An 18,201-nucleotide genomic window follows, 5' to 3' on the forward strand; every position below is an offset into this window, starting at 1 on the left:
CTTCAGAGGCCAGATTCCATCCTGGGGGCCAACACTGACGGTGGGTGGGACAATTAACCTGCTCAAATCCCTTGTGTGGGTTTCCACACAAGGGACTTTGAAAGCTAGCTGGCTATCAGGTGCTTGGGAACTGCAGCACAAGGGGAAATGCCTGCCTTACGCTTCCCGCTTTGGAAAGCCCAAAGCACAGTACTGGCAAAACATGGGCGTATCCAGGACTTATGTTGGGGGGGGGGGGCAGGACACCTACCTGTCATCATCCTCTGTCTGGCTCCATCTAGCAGATTTGGAATGAAATGTCTCAGCAACTCTTTTAAATTACTTTCTTTTGACCCCAACTGCTCAGAAAAATCTCTCAAAACCTTTCTACATTTTCTACTTTTAGTTAAATATTCTCACTTATTTACTTGATTTAAGGGGCAGCTGCCCCCCTGTTCCCCCCCAAATACGCCCATGTGACAGAGCACTTCTTCCCCTACTCATCGACTGTTTGGGGGTGGGGGGAGTGAAAGAACGCTGCATTTTTCAAGTATTGGCTGTGCAAGGGAGAAGTCCTTCTCACAGCCAACGCCCTCAAAGGGTATTTAGGACCCACACATCAGCTGACAAGCGGGGAGGGGGGGGTCAAATCCTGATCATTTGGCTGCACGTGCCTGTTCCCTGCTGTGAACAGACATGCACAGCGAACCCAAAATCAAGAGAATTGTGCTCTTTTGTCTTTCCCATCAGCTGATGTCATGAGTTGCACAAGCTGATTGACAATTGGGTGTGGTTTGGGGAAAGTAGTATCATGAGACAAGCCTGACCTGCAGACTGGGGGTCCCCCACTCTACACTGACTAGAAGCAAATCCGTTACGTCTTGAGCTTGAATCCCAGAACAATAGGCAGGTAGGATTCTAGAATGCAGCAACTTGATTGGCCAGTAGGAGCTGTCCAATCTGGCTCCAGTAGAGGAGTTTGAATCAGCCTATCAGGCGTGACTGATGGTGTAAATAAGGTATATATAGCCCCGGGGTCTGGGCAGGGCAAAGACATAGGATGATTGACTGTTTTTACTATGAGCTGAAATAAACACATGAAAAACGATGGCTCTACCTGAATAAAATCTCAAGGGTCTCTAGGTGGCATCTTTCCCACTTCCCCCTGGAAATGCTGGGGACGGAACCTGGGATCTCTTGCGTACGAAACAATCTCTTGGCCACTACATTTCACTAAAATGGTTTATCAACTGCTGTATTAATTTATTACTGTTGTACTTTTATCCCACCCTTTCTCCAAGGAGAGCTCAGGGCAGTGTCCATAGGAATGGCCACAGTTTACTTGAACATCAGCCCAGAGGGGTTGCTTAGGCTAATAAGGGGGGGTGGGGGACGGGACCTGTGCTCCTCTAGATGCCATACAAGTCTCAACATCTCTAATCAATGGCTATACAGTGGTACCTCGGGTTAAGTACTTAATTCGTTCCGGAGGTCCGTTCTTAACCTGAAACTGTTCTTAACCTGTTACAGATAGGTAGCCGTGTTGGTCTGCCATGGTCAAAACAAAATAAAAAAATTCCTTCCAGTAGCACCTTAAAGACCAACTGAGTTAGTTCTAGGTATGAGCTTTCGTGTGCATGCACACTTCTTCAGATACACAGTGTATCTGAAGAAGTGTGCATGCACACGAAAGCTCATACCTAGAACTAACTCAGTTGGTCTTTAAGGTGCTACTGGAAGGAATTTTTTTTATTTTGTTTTGTTCTTAACCTGAAGCACCACTTTAGCTAATGGGGCCTCCTGCTGCCGCTGCGCTGCCAGAGCACGATTTCTGTTCTCATCCTGAAGCAAAGTTCTTTTTTAAAAAAAATAATTTTTATTAACCGGCCAATCAAATCAAATCAAATCAAATCAAATCAAATCACATAAATTCCGAATTACAAAGCCAAATTTTAAATTTTGTTGAGGGGACCCATATTTCAAGATCCGAAGGGGGATTCTGATCATCTTCTTGCTACTGCGTTAATGTCCAAATCAGTCCAAACAAAGTTCATAATTCTATCCAGTCTTATTTTGCTATTTCCACATCACCTCTTGTTCATATATTTTCTCTTTTTTCTTTATGATCTCTTCTGATAGTCTCCTTAAGCCGATAAACACCAATAATAATCCTGTGTGAATTTTTCCATTCTTCCAATCCTCAAATCGAGATGGTTTCCATATATCATCGCCTTCATAGATAACAGCGCTCTTTCCATCATTAATTACAGAACTGTCATTCTTAAGTCCCACTGAGGAGTTTCATCCACAATATAAAAACAGCTCTATTTCTCTATTTCTCCTCTCAGACTTAAGTCCTCCGACAAAACTTCCGAATATGGCGACGGCACTTTTAACTGCGTCATTCCAAAGCCCTTATACATTCCACGCTCTTTTCAAAACATGCTTTGGTTCGAAAGTTTATCTCCACACAGCCTTAAATCCACAGCTTAAGTCCTTAAAACGACATTTCTGACTTGTGGGGGGGGGGGTCTTGTTTAATCACATATAAGAAAGAAAGTAAGGTTTTCCCCCCTCCCCCATCATTCCCTTTGCCATACCGAGTCTTGGCGTATCTTCTCATGATTTATACTTGCTCCTTCGACTCTTCTTGTTTTATCAGAGATCTCTTCTGTTAGCAGTCTTTACTCCCCCTCCTTCCTTGAAATATGTGCATTCGCTTCATCCAAATTGTTTCTTTTGAAGTTCTTGCAGCTAGTGGCGCGGATCAGAGACGGCGTCCAGGAGCGCCGAAATCCCACAGGAGGGCATTGTGCCTAGTGCCCTCATCCCCACAAATTCGGGGGTGGTATAGGGCACAGCAGGCAAGGGCAGTCCCACCCCACAATCCGGGGGGGGGGGTAGGGAGGCTATTTACTCCCATCACAGCCTCCAAATTACCTCGTGTGGGTCGGAGAGATGTTATTGTCAGCCATCTTCTGATGCGCCCCCTAGTGGCCCCCCTGAAGCAAAGTTCTTAACCCGAGGTACTATTTCTGGGTTAGCGGAGTCTGTAACCTGAAGCGTATGTAACCCGAGGTACCACTGTACTGCCTGGGGCTGGTGGGAGCAGGAGCCCAACAACAAAAACAATATGTAAAAAATAGGGACTGGGCGTTTTTAAACAATAACAATAACAATAACAACAACCCGACAATTTAAAATACAGCTGCAATTATTGCCATACGGTCTTCTTCAGTGGTGGAGATTGTTTACTGCTTCAGAATGGATCCAGAATACACAATAGCTCAGGGATCTTTAAACAGGGATGTAAACAAAACTGAGATACTGTATGTTCCATGCCACTGAAGAAGACTATGTTCAAAATGCATTTGGCAGCAGAAAGTGTCGTTAATTTTCAAGATATTTTGGAAAATCGTTTGTTCACTACACATTCAGACACTTCGAAAGGGCTCATAACCCAATTTTGCATGGTGGTCCCCAGGAGCACGAGCTCCTGGGATCAAGCCCTTTTGGGGGGCCCAGTGTCCAAGAAGAGCGGAGTCCTTTCAATTTAACCCCAATACCAGTTATTTATCAGCAGAGCTACCTCAAAAAGTGTGTGTTATTTTCCATTTGAGCAGCAGCATTAGTCAAAAGCTATGCCATAAACAGGCTGACATTTTTGTATAGTCTTCAACAGCAGTCTCAGGTAAAGCGCATTAAAACAAAAAGCACTATGGCAGGGGTTTTCAATCTTTTGGGGGCCACATTTAGAAGTCTGGAAAAACTAGTTGGCACTACCATAAAATGGTTGTCATTGGAGGGGTGCGGTGGCTGCACATTAACAAAATGGCTGCTGATCTGACCTGCCTTTTCATAAAGGAGAAATCACTCCCCAAGGAAATGAGTGCAAGACAGAGGTTGAGGCGGAGCCCCAGATACAAAAACACATGCTTGCCTTTACAAAGCACAACAGAACCCATTTCACAGAAAGGAAACTGACAATGCTTACCAGAGAAGACTTTGCCCAAGAGTGCTCCTGTGTCTTCAATAGTCAAATGGCAGAGTTTGTTCTGCAGCCCATTTTAAAGCCATTCTCATCCTTTCTGTACCCTCTCTTAGTTTTATGAGTCTGTCTGTTTAAATAAGCCTTATCTTCCCACACATGATTCCAAGTATAATAATAGCAGTAAAGCACACTGGTGTTTTTAAAGAGCAACTCAAGAGAAGTATTCAATTCAAAATAATGCCACAGATTTTTGGCACAATAATAGCCTGGAAAGCAAAAGCATTCCTTCGTATCTTTAGTCCTAATATGGACTATTCTGAGAAACTAGTGAAATCATGTGAATAAGAGGTTTGAGCAAAATCTGAGATTCAGTAATACCTTCAAGATGACAGCAGGTGCAGGGACTATCACCCTAATGCGATAGCCAGTGTTTTTATTCTATATGGTTAAGTGTTGAGAGAGTGGGGACATGGTTGCTAAGCAACTGCCACCCCAATCCCTCAATTCTACTGGATATCAGTAACAACAAATTCATATTTTGTTTGCAAAGATCATAAAATGGCAAAAAAGTGTACATACCCTTCATTTGCAAAAGAGAGAAAATGAATGCTGATGAATCTGATACACGCTGTATAACACACACCCTACCCCACCCCAGACACACACATATATTTATTATAATAATTTATTATTTATACCCCACCCATCTGGCTGAGTTTCACCAGCCACTCTGGGCGGCTTCCAATCGAGTGTTAAATCAAGTACAGCATTAAATATTAAAAACTTCCCTAAACAGGGCTGCCTTCAGATGTCTTTTAAAGATAAGATAGCTGCTTATTTCCTTCACATCTGGTGGGAGGGAGTTCCACAAGGCGGGCACCACTACTGAGAAGGCCCTCTGTCTGGTTCCCTGTAACCTCACTTCTCGCAATGAGGGAAACGCCAGAAGGCTCTCGGCCAGGCAGAACGATGGGGATGTGTGGAGACGCTCCTTCAGGTATACAGGACTGAGGCCGTTTAGGGCTTTAAAGGTCAGCACCAACACTTTGAATTGTGCTCGGAAACGTACCGTATATAGTAGGTATTTTCAGGGGGAGCTAATGTGGAGTTATAGGTACTAGGTTCCTGGGAGGGTTTCTATACCTTCAAGAGTTGAGTAGAAGAGAGAATCTTGGCCGTTGCTGCTCTTATTATGGTGCAGCTGGGGGCCAGAAAAATGGCAGGTTGCTGTTAAAGGTACAGAAGCAGGACCTGTGAAATGGAGTTGGCAGCCCCAGCTCCTTTATAGAATCATAGAGTTGGAAGAGACCACAAGGGCCATCGAATCCAACCCCCTGCTGAGCAAAAGGAAAGCAGGTGTGCCACAGCTGCTTACCTTGTTCTTCTTATTTACATATACTTGCAATGCAGATATATGGTTCTCTCTGTGCCCATTTTATCCTGCAACACTATATCCCGTGCTGGGATGTATTATGATGAAGGGCAGTGTAATCAACAAACAACCCTGTGAGGTAGGTCAGGCTGACAGCGTCTGTCTCAAGAGTCACTCCTTCTTCCATTTCTGTTGGAAAGGTGCCTGCGAGGAGAAGGGGAGATTGTGGGGAGAGGTCACCCCTGTGGTAGTGGCTGCATGTGGGAAAAGTGCCGAGCAACCAGGCCCTAGCAGCTGGGAGAGCAGCACCTGTAGCTCTCTGGATGCTATCGGACTCTAACTCTCATAATTTCTGACTGCTGCGTGAGTTAGCCAATGGGAGTTCAGAAAGCCAGAGTTCCCTCCAGTCTAGAAGCTGGTGTTTGGCATTGATGGTGACCAGCTGCAAAGGAAGGCAGGGCTTCTTTCTCTTTAATGGTTGCGTAGCAAAGAGATTTTCAGCAAGTACATTTTTCTTACCCTGTAATGACAAGCTAGGATTCGCACTTTACACATGCTGGGGCACAAGAACCCTGTCCTCCTGTACAAACATCTGTTCACGCTATGGGCTGTGCATAGACAAAGAAGTGTGTTAGCGGTCCCTGAGTTCACCTTTACATAGATAGCTGATATTGATAATCAGAAATCTGGAAGACGCCCTAATACATACATACGCACGACTGGGTATCTATATACCGTATTTTTCCATGTATAACAAGCCCCTATGTATAAGACGGCCCCTATTTTGGGGGACTCCAATTTAAGAAAATGAGGGGAGATGGGCCAGAGTTGTTGAGCTTTTCTTGGGAGGGAATGCTGAAAATAACTCACCAGACTGACAATCGCACTCGTCACAGAAGCCACAAAGTATCTGCCCACTCACCAGCAGCAGCCAGCAAGCGCATACCCAATTGCTGCTGCAGTAGCCAATCCACAGCAGCCCTGGCCACAGCCACCAATAACCCACCCAATCGCCGCTGACAAGCTCCTGCTTGCGGCTGCAGCTAATCGCCTGCCCCCCTCTGCACTATCCGTGTATAAGACGACCCCTGATTTTGAACATTATTTTAGAGTAAAAAAAATAAATACAGAAAAGTACGGTACACACACGATTAGGTACTAGTAGAAAAATACAGCCTTTTCATATCAGCTTATTCATCACCATCTTTATCATGTTTGCATAATAATCCTAAAGCCATGATTGGTCAAGCTCACCTTATCGCTCTATCTCAGCCAAATGACTAACTTCTGACAACATTGTGTGCTAGACATTCATTGATTACTGTAGAAGACCCCTTGGGGGTCAAATGTGCTTGGTCTTTAGCATGAATCTAAGATGCCTGCTTCTTGGGAGAAAAGCAATGACAAGCCTAGACAGCATCTTAAAAAGCAGAGACATCACCTTGCCAACAAAGGTCTGTAGAGTAAAAGCTATGGTTTTCCCAGTAGTGATGTATGGAAGTGAGAGCTGGACCATAAAGAAGGCTAATCGCTGAAGAATTGATGCTTTTGAATTATGGTGCTGGAGGAGACTCTTGAGAGTCCCATGGACAGCAAGAAGATCAAACCTATCCATTCTGAAGGAAATCAGCCCTGAGTGCTCACTGGAAGGACAGATCGTGAAGCTGAGGCTCCAATACTTTGGCCACCTCATGAGAAGAGAAGACTCCCTGGAAAAGACCCTGATGTTGGGAAAGATGGAGGGCACAAGGAGAAGGGGACAACAGAGGACGAGATGGTTGGACAGTGTTCTCGAAGCTACCAGCATGAGTTTGACCAAACTGCGGGAGGCAATGGAAGACAGGAGTGCCTGGCGTGCTCTGGTCCATGGGGACACGAAGAGTCGGACACGACTAAATGACTAAACAACAACAACAATCACTGCATGGCACATCAGCTCAGCACTGATGCATCATTCTCTATTGTTGAGTACATCATTTCTTGGTTTTAGGAATTTCATTCATATTCTGAGTTGGGGCGGGGTGTCTGCCTGGATGATATCCGTGGATCCCTTCCAGGCCTGTGATCCTTTGTCCAGTAAATCCAATCAAAAAGGCTGTGCAGCCCGCCCGCCCTGTCCCTTTGTCAAGGTAATGGCTTTGGTTGGCTAGGTATGTACCACAATTTAGCATAAACGAAGAAGTTGCCCTTTGCCATAGAACAAATGGGTAGACCTTTTCCCCTCAGGCCTTCCTTCACCCCACCCCTCTCACCTAGCTGCTATGAAGGGAAAGTATCTGTGTATGTGTGTGAGAGAGATACCCTCCAACATTTCTCCAGTGGAAATAGGGACGTCCTATTCAATAATAACAATAATAATAATTTTATGTGCTGCCCATCTGACTGGATTTCCCCAGCCACTCTGAGAAGCTTCCAACATATAGAAAAACATAGTAAAAGTATACAAGGCTGCCTTCAGATATCTTCTAAAGGTTGTATAGTTACTTATCTCCTTGGCTCGAGGGTCACATAACTCCACACCCTCCAACATTTCTCCAATGAAAATAGAGACGTCCTAAGGAAAAGTGGGACATTCCAGGATCAAATCAGAACCCAGGACGGACTCTGTAAATCTGGGACTGTCCCTGGAAAATATGGAGACTGGGGGGTCTGGTGTTTGTGTGTGAGAGAGAGAGAGGGAGGGAGGAAGGGAGGGAAGGAAGGGAGAGAAGCTAGCTAGAATCTGTAGAGAGACATGCCTTGTCTTGCTCTGTGCTGCACCTTTGGCTCCCCTGAAAACCTAAAAGGGAAGCAAGGTCTAGGGTGGGTATTGTAATACCACCCATCTTACATGCAGGTTGTATATATGTGTAAATAAAACCATATATACTAAAGACACAATAGTCTCTGCTGACTTGCACTCCAAGGAAACCAGACTTCTGGGACCCCTGGAGTCTTTCACTGCTCAGAGATTGAGGTGGAATTTAACAATGTGTCTAATGTACATTCAGAGTTCAACTCCCATCAGCCCCAGACAGCTTGGCTGATGGTTGGGGATGACGGGTGTTTGGTGGGCCACAAGTTTTCCTAACCCTGAATGAGCCCAATGGCACAGACACTGCAAAACAACTCGCTGCATAGTCACATGTCCAAGAACAACTGGCCTGCATAACGATGCATATAACTACCTAATGAGAACCATGTGTCACGAAGGGAAGGGGCACTGGGAGGCCTTCCTGAAGAGCCAAGTCTGTTCAAGCACAATACGGCTTGTACTACGCTGAGACATCCTGCCAGCAGCAAGTGAGTCAGACTCCTGAAAAAATCTCTTTGGGGGTTTTTGGTGCCAATATCTGGTGCTAAGTATTGTTTGCCGAAGCTGAGAAAATCTACATTGGTTCCAGGCCTGCCCTTCAGGACTGCTTGAAGAAAGGTGGGGCTTTGTAGTGACAAAGTATGGTCTGTTTTCTGTTTTTAAAAGAGAAGTTGGTTAAATTTCCTAAACTGAGCCCAAAGTTGAAGGCTGTGTAACATATATGCTTCCTTTCTGTTCTGTGACCATATGCCATCAGCTGCCTGTTTCCACTTCAGTAGGACAAATACTGAAGTAGTTTAGAGATGGATCCCCTAGATCAGGCTTTCCCAAACTTGGGTCTCCAGCTGTCTTTGGATTACAACTCCCATCATCCCTAGCTAGCAGGACCAGTAGCCAGGGATGATGGGAACTGTATTCCAAAACCTGCTGGAGACCCAAGTTTGGGAAAACCTGTCCCAGATGATGGGCAGTGCCCAACATTTGCTTCCTGAGAAGGCACCTTAATCACATTGGTGATGTAACCCTTGAAAAATGGTTTCTTTGGAAGGTCCAGCCACAGCAGAGAAGGGTGGACATGCATTTGCAACATATCTGATGTGCATAACACGGATGGGGTATGTTTTATAGGTTCCAAGATCAGGAAGTGCCCATAGTCAATATGTGCTTGCATTTTTGTGGTACTTTTCATTGACATTTGGGCTATAGTTAGACATAGAAACGGAGGTGCAGTGAGAATACCTGGGTTGGTCCAAAGTCAGCTAGCAGCAGACTTCGCATTGAATACATGTCAACTCTTCCTCTATTTCAAAGAAGCCAGTAGCTGCTAATGTTGTGAGTGGAGCTGCCCTCCTAACCCTGCCATCGTTGCTGCTTACCTGGACTTGGCAGGGACAGAGCAGTGGCAAAGCTGGAGCTGTGCAAGTAAATGGGTGGGACCACTGCCACTAATTTGGAGTTCCCACAAAGCCCTGATCTTGACGCTGCCCCACCCTAGACCCATCCAGGTAAGTAGCAGCAACACTGGTGTCAGGAGGGCAGCTCCACCCCACTGCAGTCACCATTGCTATATTTCAAGCTTATTGGAACTTACTTGGGAATAAATCAAGTACCGTATTGGGCTGAACATAAGCCGCACCCGCAAATAAGCTGCACCTTTAAAATTCAAGACTTATTTCTGGTGCAAGCTGCCTCCTGGCACTGCTGCCCTGAACAGGGGGTGGCCGGTGCTGGAAAGTGAGGCATATATATGGGCCAATACAGTGTAAGATTGAGTTGGAGACACTGGCCAGCTGCTCTGAGCAGCTCTGGGGGCAGAGCTTGCCCCAAAAGTTACCAAGCTGTACAACTAAAGAAAATAACCTGGGGGAGAGACAACAGCTTTGCCTCCTTGCTTTCTGGGAAAAGACCTCTAAGTAAAGCCCAAAACAAAACAGCCGAACAGTTAGTTGATTCCCTGGCTGACAGGCTGCTGAAAGACTTACTCCAGATTTAATTTCCCTTTTCTCTTGGTTCAGTCCAGAGTAAGAGTTCTGGAGTGGCACTAAGCTGGTCGTGAAGCTTGTTTTTAAACGCAGAGTGAACTGTGATTCAAAGCTAAGTCGGTCTAATTGGACACAGCTGGAAGAAGGGGAAAGGGATTTAGATCAATAGGAGTCTAGAACAGCCTAAGAGACTTTGAATGTTTAAGCTTGCAGCTACTTACACTGATTGGAAAGGAAAGAAGTTTAGGTATTCCATTTTGACAGCCCTGATGGATTGTGTAAGGCAGAGGTTTTCAACCTTTTTGAGTCCACAGCTGCCTTGACCAAGTACATTATTTCTGCAACACCCCTGTGGGGCTCAGAAGCCGTTATTTCACACCCCTTGCCTGCAGAGCTGGCAGCCTCTACCTTGGGGAGTGTTCCCTCAGCCTCCTCTCCAATCCCACCCCTGGTCTCTGAGCTGCCTCCCCTACGTCAGAGAGGTTCCCTCTTCAGTTTTTGGGGAAATATACTCTTTTTATTTCTATCCATGAGCTTTAAGCCCACAGTTCAGTGACACCCTTGGCTCCAGGTTAAACCAAGAGAGTTTGCTGCTTGGGTTGGTCAGGAAAAGGGACCATCTCAGAGGTATTTTTCCTCTGAAAAGATAGGTACCCTAAGATGCTTGTAACAATGAGCTACATCCCTTGATTTTTGTCTTTTTCCTGCCTACTACTAGTCCCTATCCTGATTTTAGCTACCTGGAACAACACAGGAATTTTAAAAATGTATTTTTAAGTGCCCTGTACCAATTAAAAACGTTTTCCCATCATGTTTTGTACTTGAACAGTGTGGTAGGGGAAATGGGGACATTCTATGATCAAACCAGAAGCTTTTGTCATTCCAGGACTGTCCCTGGAAAATCGAGACACTTGGAGGGTGTGCAAGTGGTAGTATTTAGTCCCACGCTGTGAATAGCTTCAGAGGCTGATTTGTACTTGTGTAGATCAAGTTAAAGAGCTGGACTGCATCCCCACCCCCAATGGCTGGCAGCCATATCTGGACCTCCTACACTGCTTTCTGTTCCTGCCTAAAGTTGATCATTGTCTCCAGAGACCACCACTTCTGGATTTGAATGTTGTCCCAGATTATGGGCACCATGCCTTTCCCCTTTGGGGAGTCATCTCAGCCTGGCCTGCTCCTTCAGACATGAATCCTGGCCTACATTGACCCTGCATTTGGCTTCACCTTTCACCTCTCTGGTCTCTGATCTTGTCGACCCTGATCCTCTCAAGGCCACTTACACACTTACTCTTAGCAGCCCGCAGAGATTTGCAGATCAGAAAGCAAGCTGGCCCGGTTATCTTTCCCAACTGGTTCTGTAACCATTTAGGTGGAGGAGGACATTCTGAGGACTCTTCTACATGCCTTTATCTCGTTGGAAAATCATGGTATTTGCTAAAGTAGAAGCATCTTTTGCTGTGCTGAAGGCTTTGGTAATAACTGGCCACAGGGGTCATTCATTGTCAAAGGAACAGACAGCAGAATCACACGGGAAAGCTTAGCAGGATCAGGCTTTAAATAGCCAACATCCTCTCAGTGTGTCTGCAAACACACCCCGTCCTTGTGAAATGTAGAAGCAAAGAGAAGAACCAGCCATACTATGAGATGGTCCATATGGCACCTGAACTGACTAATATATCAGTCAGGTATCTGAAGAAGTGTGCATGCACACGAAAGCTCATACCAAGAACTGACTTAGTTGGTCTTTAAGGTGCTACTGGAAGGAATTTGTTTTGTTTTGACTAATATATGTGCAAGCAATTTACTGAAATGTGTGGTAAAACAAGGAAGAGTTGGGTTCAAATCCCTGCCCAGTCATGAAGCTCATTGATATTGTAATCTTTTGCATCGGGGTTGGGGAACTTCAAGCCCTGTGGCCAAATGAGGTCCTCCAGCTCACTTGTGATCATCTCCATGCCACACCCATTTCCCCAGCTGCACTTTTAATCCGGCTGGAATGGTTCCTTGAATTTTGATAACTGGTTTGAGAATGTTTTTCTTAGCTACCTGGGGCACACAGATGGGAAACATCAGAGAGAATAGGAATGTGTCCTAACGAGGGTTACTCCCAGTAAGTTGATCTATAGCTCATATCAACATCCAACCATTTATCTATCCCTAGACTGCTGTGATCTCATAGTGGGACAAAGTACAAATGTGTGAGTCTGCTGTGTAATATGATTGGTTGTGCAGAATGGGCTTCTTTCTCTTTAGCGTGACACTTAATGAAGGTCCTGATTAGAGCTGGGCAATATATCAACATTGTGATATACAACCAGCTAAACATCACAATATACCTATACATCACAATGTCTGAAATAAGGATGCAGCTATGGCTGGCTTCATGTTTTTCCCACACCATGGTTTTTGCATAGCAGACACACAGACACACACACACACACACACACGATTCACAATATATTGCCAGGTCAAAAATTATGAAACCAATATTATGGTGTGGACTTCAAGCTGGCTTTGGACAATATATCAATATATCGCCCAGCCCTAGTCCTCATTAATGACATCTAAGACCAATGAGTACTCCAAGCCACTGAAGCTTGTATCCAACCCCAACTGGTTGTAAGCTTGGAAATATAATTTGAATGAATGCAGGCAGAACTTAAAATACAAATTGAGTTGAGAGCTTGCACAAGCTGTTGCCTAGAGATTTCCGGGTGGCAGAAGTAGCTTGCCAAGATCTTGGGGTGCTTCACTGCTTTTGGTACAGGATTACTACTGCTTGCATGCATGTATGCTTCTTTCCCATCTGTTGTGCACCTGTATGTTTTGTAAACAAACAGCTTATTCCAAAAAGCATCATGAGACTCCAGTACCTTTGCCATACAAAGGAGGTCAATGCTATAAAGTTGAAGCCGTCTATCAGTAAAAGGAGTGTGAATGGATATACTATAGTCTTAGCCGAACCACTGGGCAATATTTCACTGGGCAATATTTCTGTTTCAGTGTATCTGAAGAAGTGTGCATGCACATGAAAGCTCATACCTAGAACTAACTTAGTTGGTCTTTAAGGTGCTACTGGAAGGAATTTTTTGTTTTGACACTGGGCAATATGTACAAGCAATTGCCTGGCAGAAGTTCATTTGGGATGGATGGAGGAGGAGGCTAGACTGAAGTTCGTTTTTTGGGCATCAATAGAAAGTGTACCAGGATAATCTGACACCAACCAATAATAGTATTAGTAACAAAGGAAGGGTGCTGAATTTCCTAAGGTGGCATATAAAGGAAAAGGGCAGTGAGAAAGTCCAGATTAATTCTTTAGCAAAGACTGCCCTGGTTGCGGAGAGGATTTGAGCAGGATTACAGTGCAGAGAGAGCAGGGTCAGCATTAGGGGAGTATTCTGAAAGTCTATTGTTTGTTTTCCAACTGTCCCATGAGATTAAAAAGCAAAATCATTTGTTACTAGACATACTGAAACCAAGACTTACCGTATATTGTTTATATATAATGGTGGTGTAACACTGTCTCATGAAAGAATTATGAAAGGCAAATCTGGTCAGTTAAAGGCATAAAGAACAGGATAAGAGGATTTACCAGTAGCAACAGAGTATGACAGGTGGGAATGAAAGGAAGGCCAGTACAATAATAGCTCCTTTACCCTTTATCTACCATTAAGAAGATGAACAGCTCCGACTACGGCTAGTTCATTTTAAACCAAAGATGGCAACTCAGCACCTTCCAGATTCAGCTCAGTCAGTATCACCATATTAGTGAAACAATGTTTGTCAAAAACAATGACCTAAAACTGTCTTGGGGGTCTTTGCATTTTTCTCTAGAAAAATGGAAACTTGAAGGAAACTTGCGTCAAGACAGACAACGTGTAGAAGCACCTACCATCTCCCCAGATGTTGAAAGGGGCTGAGCAATTTTGTCTCCTTCTTGATCTCTGTGTCCTCTTCTCATTTTTTTCCCCTTTGCGGAGCAATGAGAGACAGAGCTAATCAACAGGAGCTGCAGCACAGATATGGCCTAAGCATGATTTTATGGTTTGCTGCATGAATATGACAGTGTTAGCTCTGTGTGTCCTTACATTCTCTGAGATCTATAAGCCGATTTGTGTGCATTCTGTTACCAAATTATAACTCTGTTCCAAGAACGGTTAAACTTTGTGACTTTAAGAATGATTTCTCTTATTTTGCAGATAACCGTGGCTGGGCTGTTTTCTCCAACTCTCAGTTCTTCATGGTAGTGTGGGAAGCTGTTGTGCCGACATTCCTTAAATTTGCTCCTCAAAAGCACTGGTAAGCATACATTGGAAGTGCAAAGTTTGAACCCTTCCGCTCATCTCATTTCCTAGAAAGAGACACTTTGCAGCTTTGCAACAAACCACAATATCGTTCTTCAGCTCAGCAGTGAACATCTAAAGCTTTAAACATTCAGCTAACTGAATGCCAGCGAAGTATAATCCAGGGCCTGACTCAAATTGACAGGGACAGGTTGGCCTGTGAAATAATCTCTTTAAATAGTAGCAGCCAATCCTCAAAGTCGTTTCTTTGTCCCATCTTGAGTGGGAGGACGTCTTTCAGTAGCCTGTTCGCCAGGCAGACTGCTTTGCTGCCCTTCCTGACAGTATTTGGAAAGGCAAGTTTTGCTCATTGGCTGGGACTCCTACCTTTCAATAACAACCAAGGCATTGCTATGAATTTTGCTGCACAATTTCTCTACTCCAGGGTTTTTAAGAACCGAACTCCCAGGGAACGCTTCAGAGAAGAAGAAGAATATGACCCTTTCTGGCAAAGGTTGGAGAATGTTGCCATGTGACGTAGACCTAGAGTGTTTATTTCTCCCCCTTAGGAATTATGGAAAGTCCTAGGTTTGTGTCTGGGGCCAAGCCACTGGCCGTCGCCTCCTCTGGATCCTTCCTGCCTCCTTATGGTGCAGTAGTTGGAGTATTACTTCACTTCTTTGTTTATTTCATTGCCGTGCTTTATAGGTAATGATGACGATAATATGTTCTTCTACTTTATCTGTTCCTCATTCCCAAGTAACTGCAGTCTGTGTGTTTATTTTCAAACAGTGGGCAAAAACCATTAACTCCTGAATAAATTGCTAGAATTCAAGGCGCCATCAGGAATTACGTAGATGTGTTTTATTGTGCCTACAAATTAATTCTTGTGGATTTGCTTTAAATCTCTGGATCTTTTGACCTCTTGTTGTAAAGATTCTGTTTAAAATGAGCGGCAACAGCCCAACAGAAATATCAGTAAATGGTACTTATCCCATGGGTTGTATTCAGTTTTAGATGCATTCCTTTAGCTGTTGTCATGATCACATTAGAAGTATATTTTGACGGGAATTTATGGATGTTTAAAGCTAATTGTATTACAGCAGTGTCCAGAGTCTTCAGTCGAGCTTAAGAAGCCTTGTGGAATGTTCAAGACATTTATTTGTCTCCCAAACTTCAAGTCCAAAGACCTGAGCCAACAAAAAGTTAGGATAATGCATAAACATTTGAAAGATCAAATCCCAACTTTCCTTGTAATGTGCATGGAGCTAGAAGCAGTGCAATTGAAGATGCTCTCATGTAAGCCAATCAAATTGCCATTATGTAATAGATGCTTCCACACTAGAACCATTTAGCACTGCTGAGGCATTAGCTGGAAGAATTAAAACTTTTAATAATTAAAACATTTAATACAGTGTCAAATTATCTAGCAACGCCCATAGCCATTGCCAAAATCCTTCCTTCTGTAATGTCTATTCACAAGTAAATTGCATCCAGCCAAGGTCCCCCTGGTAATTTCAACTGACGTTTATAGTTTTTAGGATCAGTATTACTGCCTATTATTATTTAGTAGTATTATACTAATATAGTATATCACTCAGAGCACCTCACATTCATTCAGACTGTACAGTGTGATAATTACAAGAGTAAAATGATAGACATTATTTTAAGATCAATAAAATCTAAAAGAGCAAAATTAGTTGAAAAACAGCAGGGATGACAAAAGGCAGTTGAAATAAAATACAGCATCATTTCTGTATTTAAAATAAGAGCATAAGAAGAGCCAGCTGGATCAGGCCAATGGCCCATTTAGTCCAGCATCCTGTTCTCACAGGACCCGAGGACAACAACACTCTCTCCCCTCCTGCCGCTTCCAGCAACTGGTATTCAAAAGCATATTGCCTCAAACAGTGAATGTGGATCACGGTCATCGTGGCTAGTGGCCACTGATAACTTTATCCTCTATGAATTTGTCTAATCTTCTTTTAAAGCTATCCAAATTGGTGGCCACCACTGTCTCCTGTGGGAGCAAATTTCAGTTTTAAGTATGCACTGCGGGAAGAATGAATCTTCCAATGGACACCTTCATTGGATAACCCTGAGTTCTAGTGCTATGAAAAGGAAAAGCTTTTCTCTGTCCAGATTCTCTACACAATGTATAATTTTATACACGTCTATCATGTTTCCTCTTTCTCACCTAATATTGATGATGATGAAGAATTAGTAATTAAATATCCCCACTGACACACAGGAACTAACATCGGACAATTCTCAGGAACAGGAACGGACGTGGGGGGAGAGGTTATTCAATGGGAAATTGATCACTAATCCCTCGGTTTGGATAGGAAGCACTAAAATAGTCTAGATTTGCAATGGGGAACTGTGTTATTTAAAGGCACAGGAGACAATAGTACTAGTGATGAATAACAAATTGCCCATTACTTGTTCTTTTCACGTACACACAAAAAGGCACACAAAAAATGGGGGAAAGCCTCAATATCAGGTCTGCTCCAAGAGGATTACTGGCCTCCCCATCCCTTCTTGTGTGTAAGTGCAAAATATCACTTTTTCCTATAAAAAGGGTAAATAAAAATGGTAGGAAACAAGTAATTAAAGTCCAAAATAGAACCTGACTGAGTCTATATAAAACTAGAATCTTCCTTGCTTTATATCTTGTTGATCGGAGCTCAGAGATTACTAGCATTGTCATTGGCATCGGTCTTGTCTCGAGAGACATTGGAGTGCGCCTCCAGAGGTGAAGTAAAACCACTGGAGAATCACAGTGCTTGCTGTGGCTGCGGAGGCCAGTCATGTATAACTGCTGCCTCCTGCATTGTTTTTTGCTGCATTAGCAGTACTAGAGTGACCTTTCCAGGACACAAGCCTGGGCAGTGTGTATTGGGGTCCTGGGCTGCCCAGTCTGCAAGACCCTCTCTCAGCCTTGCTGATGTGGTCCAAAGGAAAGCAGAGCAATACATTTGGCACCAGCTTGGCTGCAGGAGTAGCCAGGAGGAGGCGTGCAAAGCACCATCCAACCATCTTAGGGACTTCACTCTGGATTTGTGTAGGGTTTGCTCCTTAGCCTTTTCTTCTCCCAAATATATCCTGCAAGGCAGTGGGTAGATTACTAATGAACAGCCTGTTAATTGCCCCTCAAATAACCTCTTGTAAGTGCAGTACTTTTGAGTACACATTATAAGAGGATCTTGCTGGATATGATAGTGCTATATTAAATGCTTATATGAAATCTTCATTTTAATTGAACTTTCAGCTAGTTATTAAAAAGCAATGTCCCTTTAGGGGGCTCTGATGTGGAAGCAAACTTGGTATCTGACAGACTGTTATAGGACTTTAGCATCTCTCCCATTCTGCCAGGAGCAGGAGGGCTGGCTGCTAATGTATTGATTTCTTTCACTCCTTTATTGCCTTTCATACCCATGTGGCTTTTCTGTGTTTTCTTCCTCAGCTTTGCAAAGAAGCTATTTGCAAAAAAGTAGGTTTTAAAATCGCATTGCATGTTTTACTAATCCCACTAAAACTGAAATGGAAAAAATACAGGCATGTCTCCAAGTCTCACAGTTCTATTATGCATGCATATTTAACAAACAAACAAACAAACAAACAAATAAACAAAAAATCCCCTCAAACATAATCCTGTGCACTGGAAACAGTGAGACTTACTTCTGAATTAAGTGCATAGGATTTTGTTTTAGTGTACTGGGATTATACATAAACTCAATTACTGATTAATAAAGTTGACTATCCAATATATTTTCAGTTTGTTAATTTAAAACCTT

The 18,201-nt window shown here is 43.7% G+C and overlaps 1 protein-coding gene across 9 annotated transcripts in view; it reads left to right on the forward strand.

Annotated features, from left to right (window-relative positions):
* The first annotated feature begins 14,324 nt into the window (after positions 1-14,324).
* SRR (serine racemase) overlaps positions 14,325-18,201 on the forward strand; it is a 34,361-nt gene continuing 30,484 nt past the window's right edge. For 2 of the 9 annotated variants that reach the window (XR_014157088.1, XM_081864322.1), the window contains exons 1-2: positions 14,655-15,112; positions 17,871-17,897. Coding sequence is in view for 6 of the 9 variants with exons in the window: in XM_081864322.1 (XP_081720448.1) it covers positions 14,979-15,112; positions 17,871-17,897 (161 nt within the window). In the remaining 3 variants the exon portion in view is untranslated. Of the gene's footprint in view, positions 14,421-14,645; positions 15,113-17,870; positions 17,898-18,201 lie in introns of those variants that run through there. The other 7 variants (XM_081864323.1, XM_081864326.1, XM_081864327.1 and 4 more) reach the window with 7 other exon arrangements.

Source organism: Podarcis erhardii (assembly GCF_964252035.2).
Source record: "Podarcis erhardii genome assembly, chromosome: 5".
Lineage (NCBI taxonomy): Eukaryota > Metazoa > Chordata > Lepidosauria > Squamata > Lacertidae > Podarcis > Podarcis erhardii.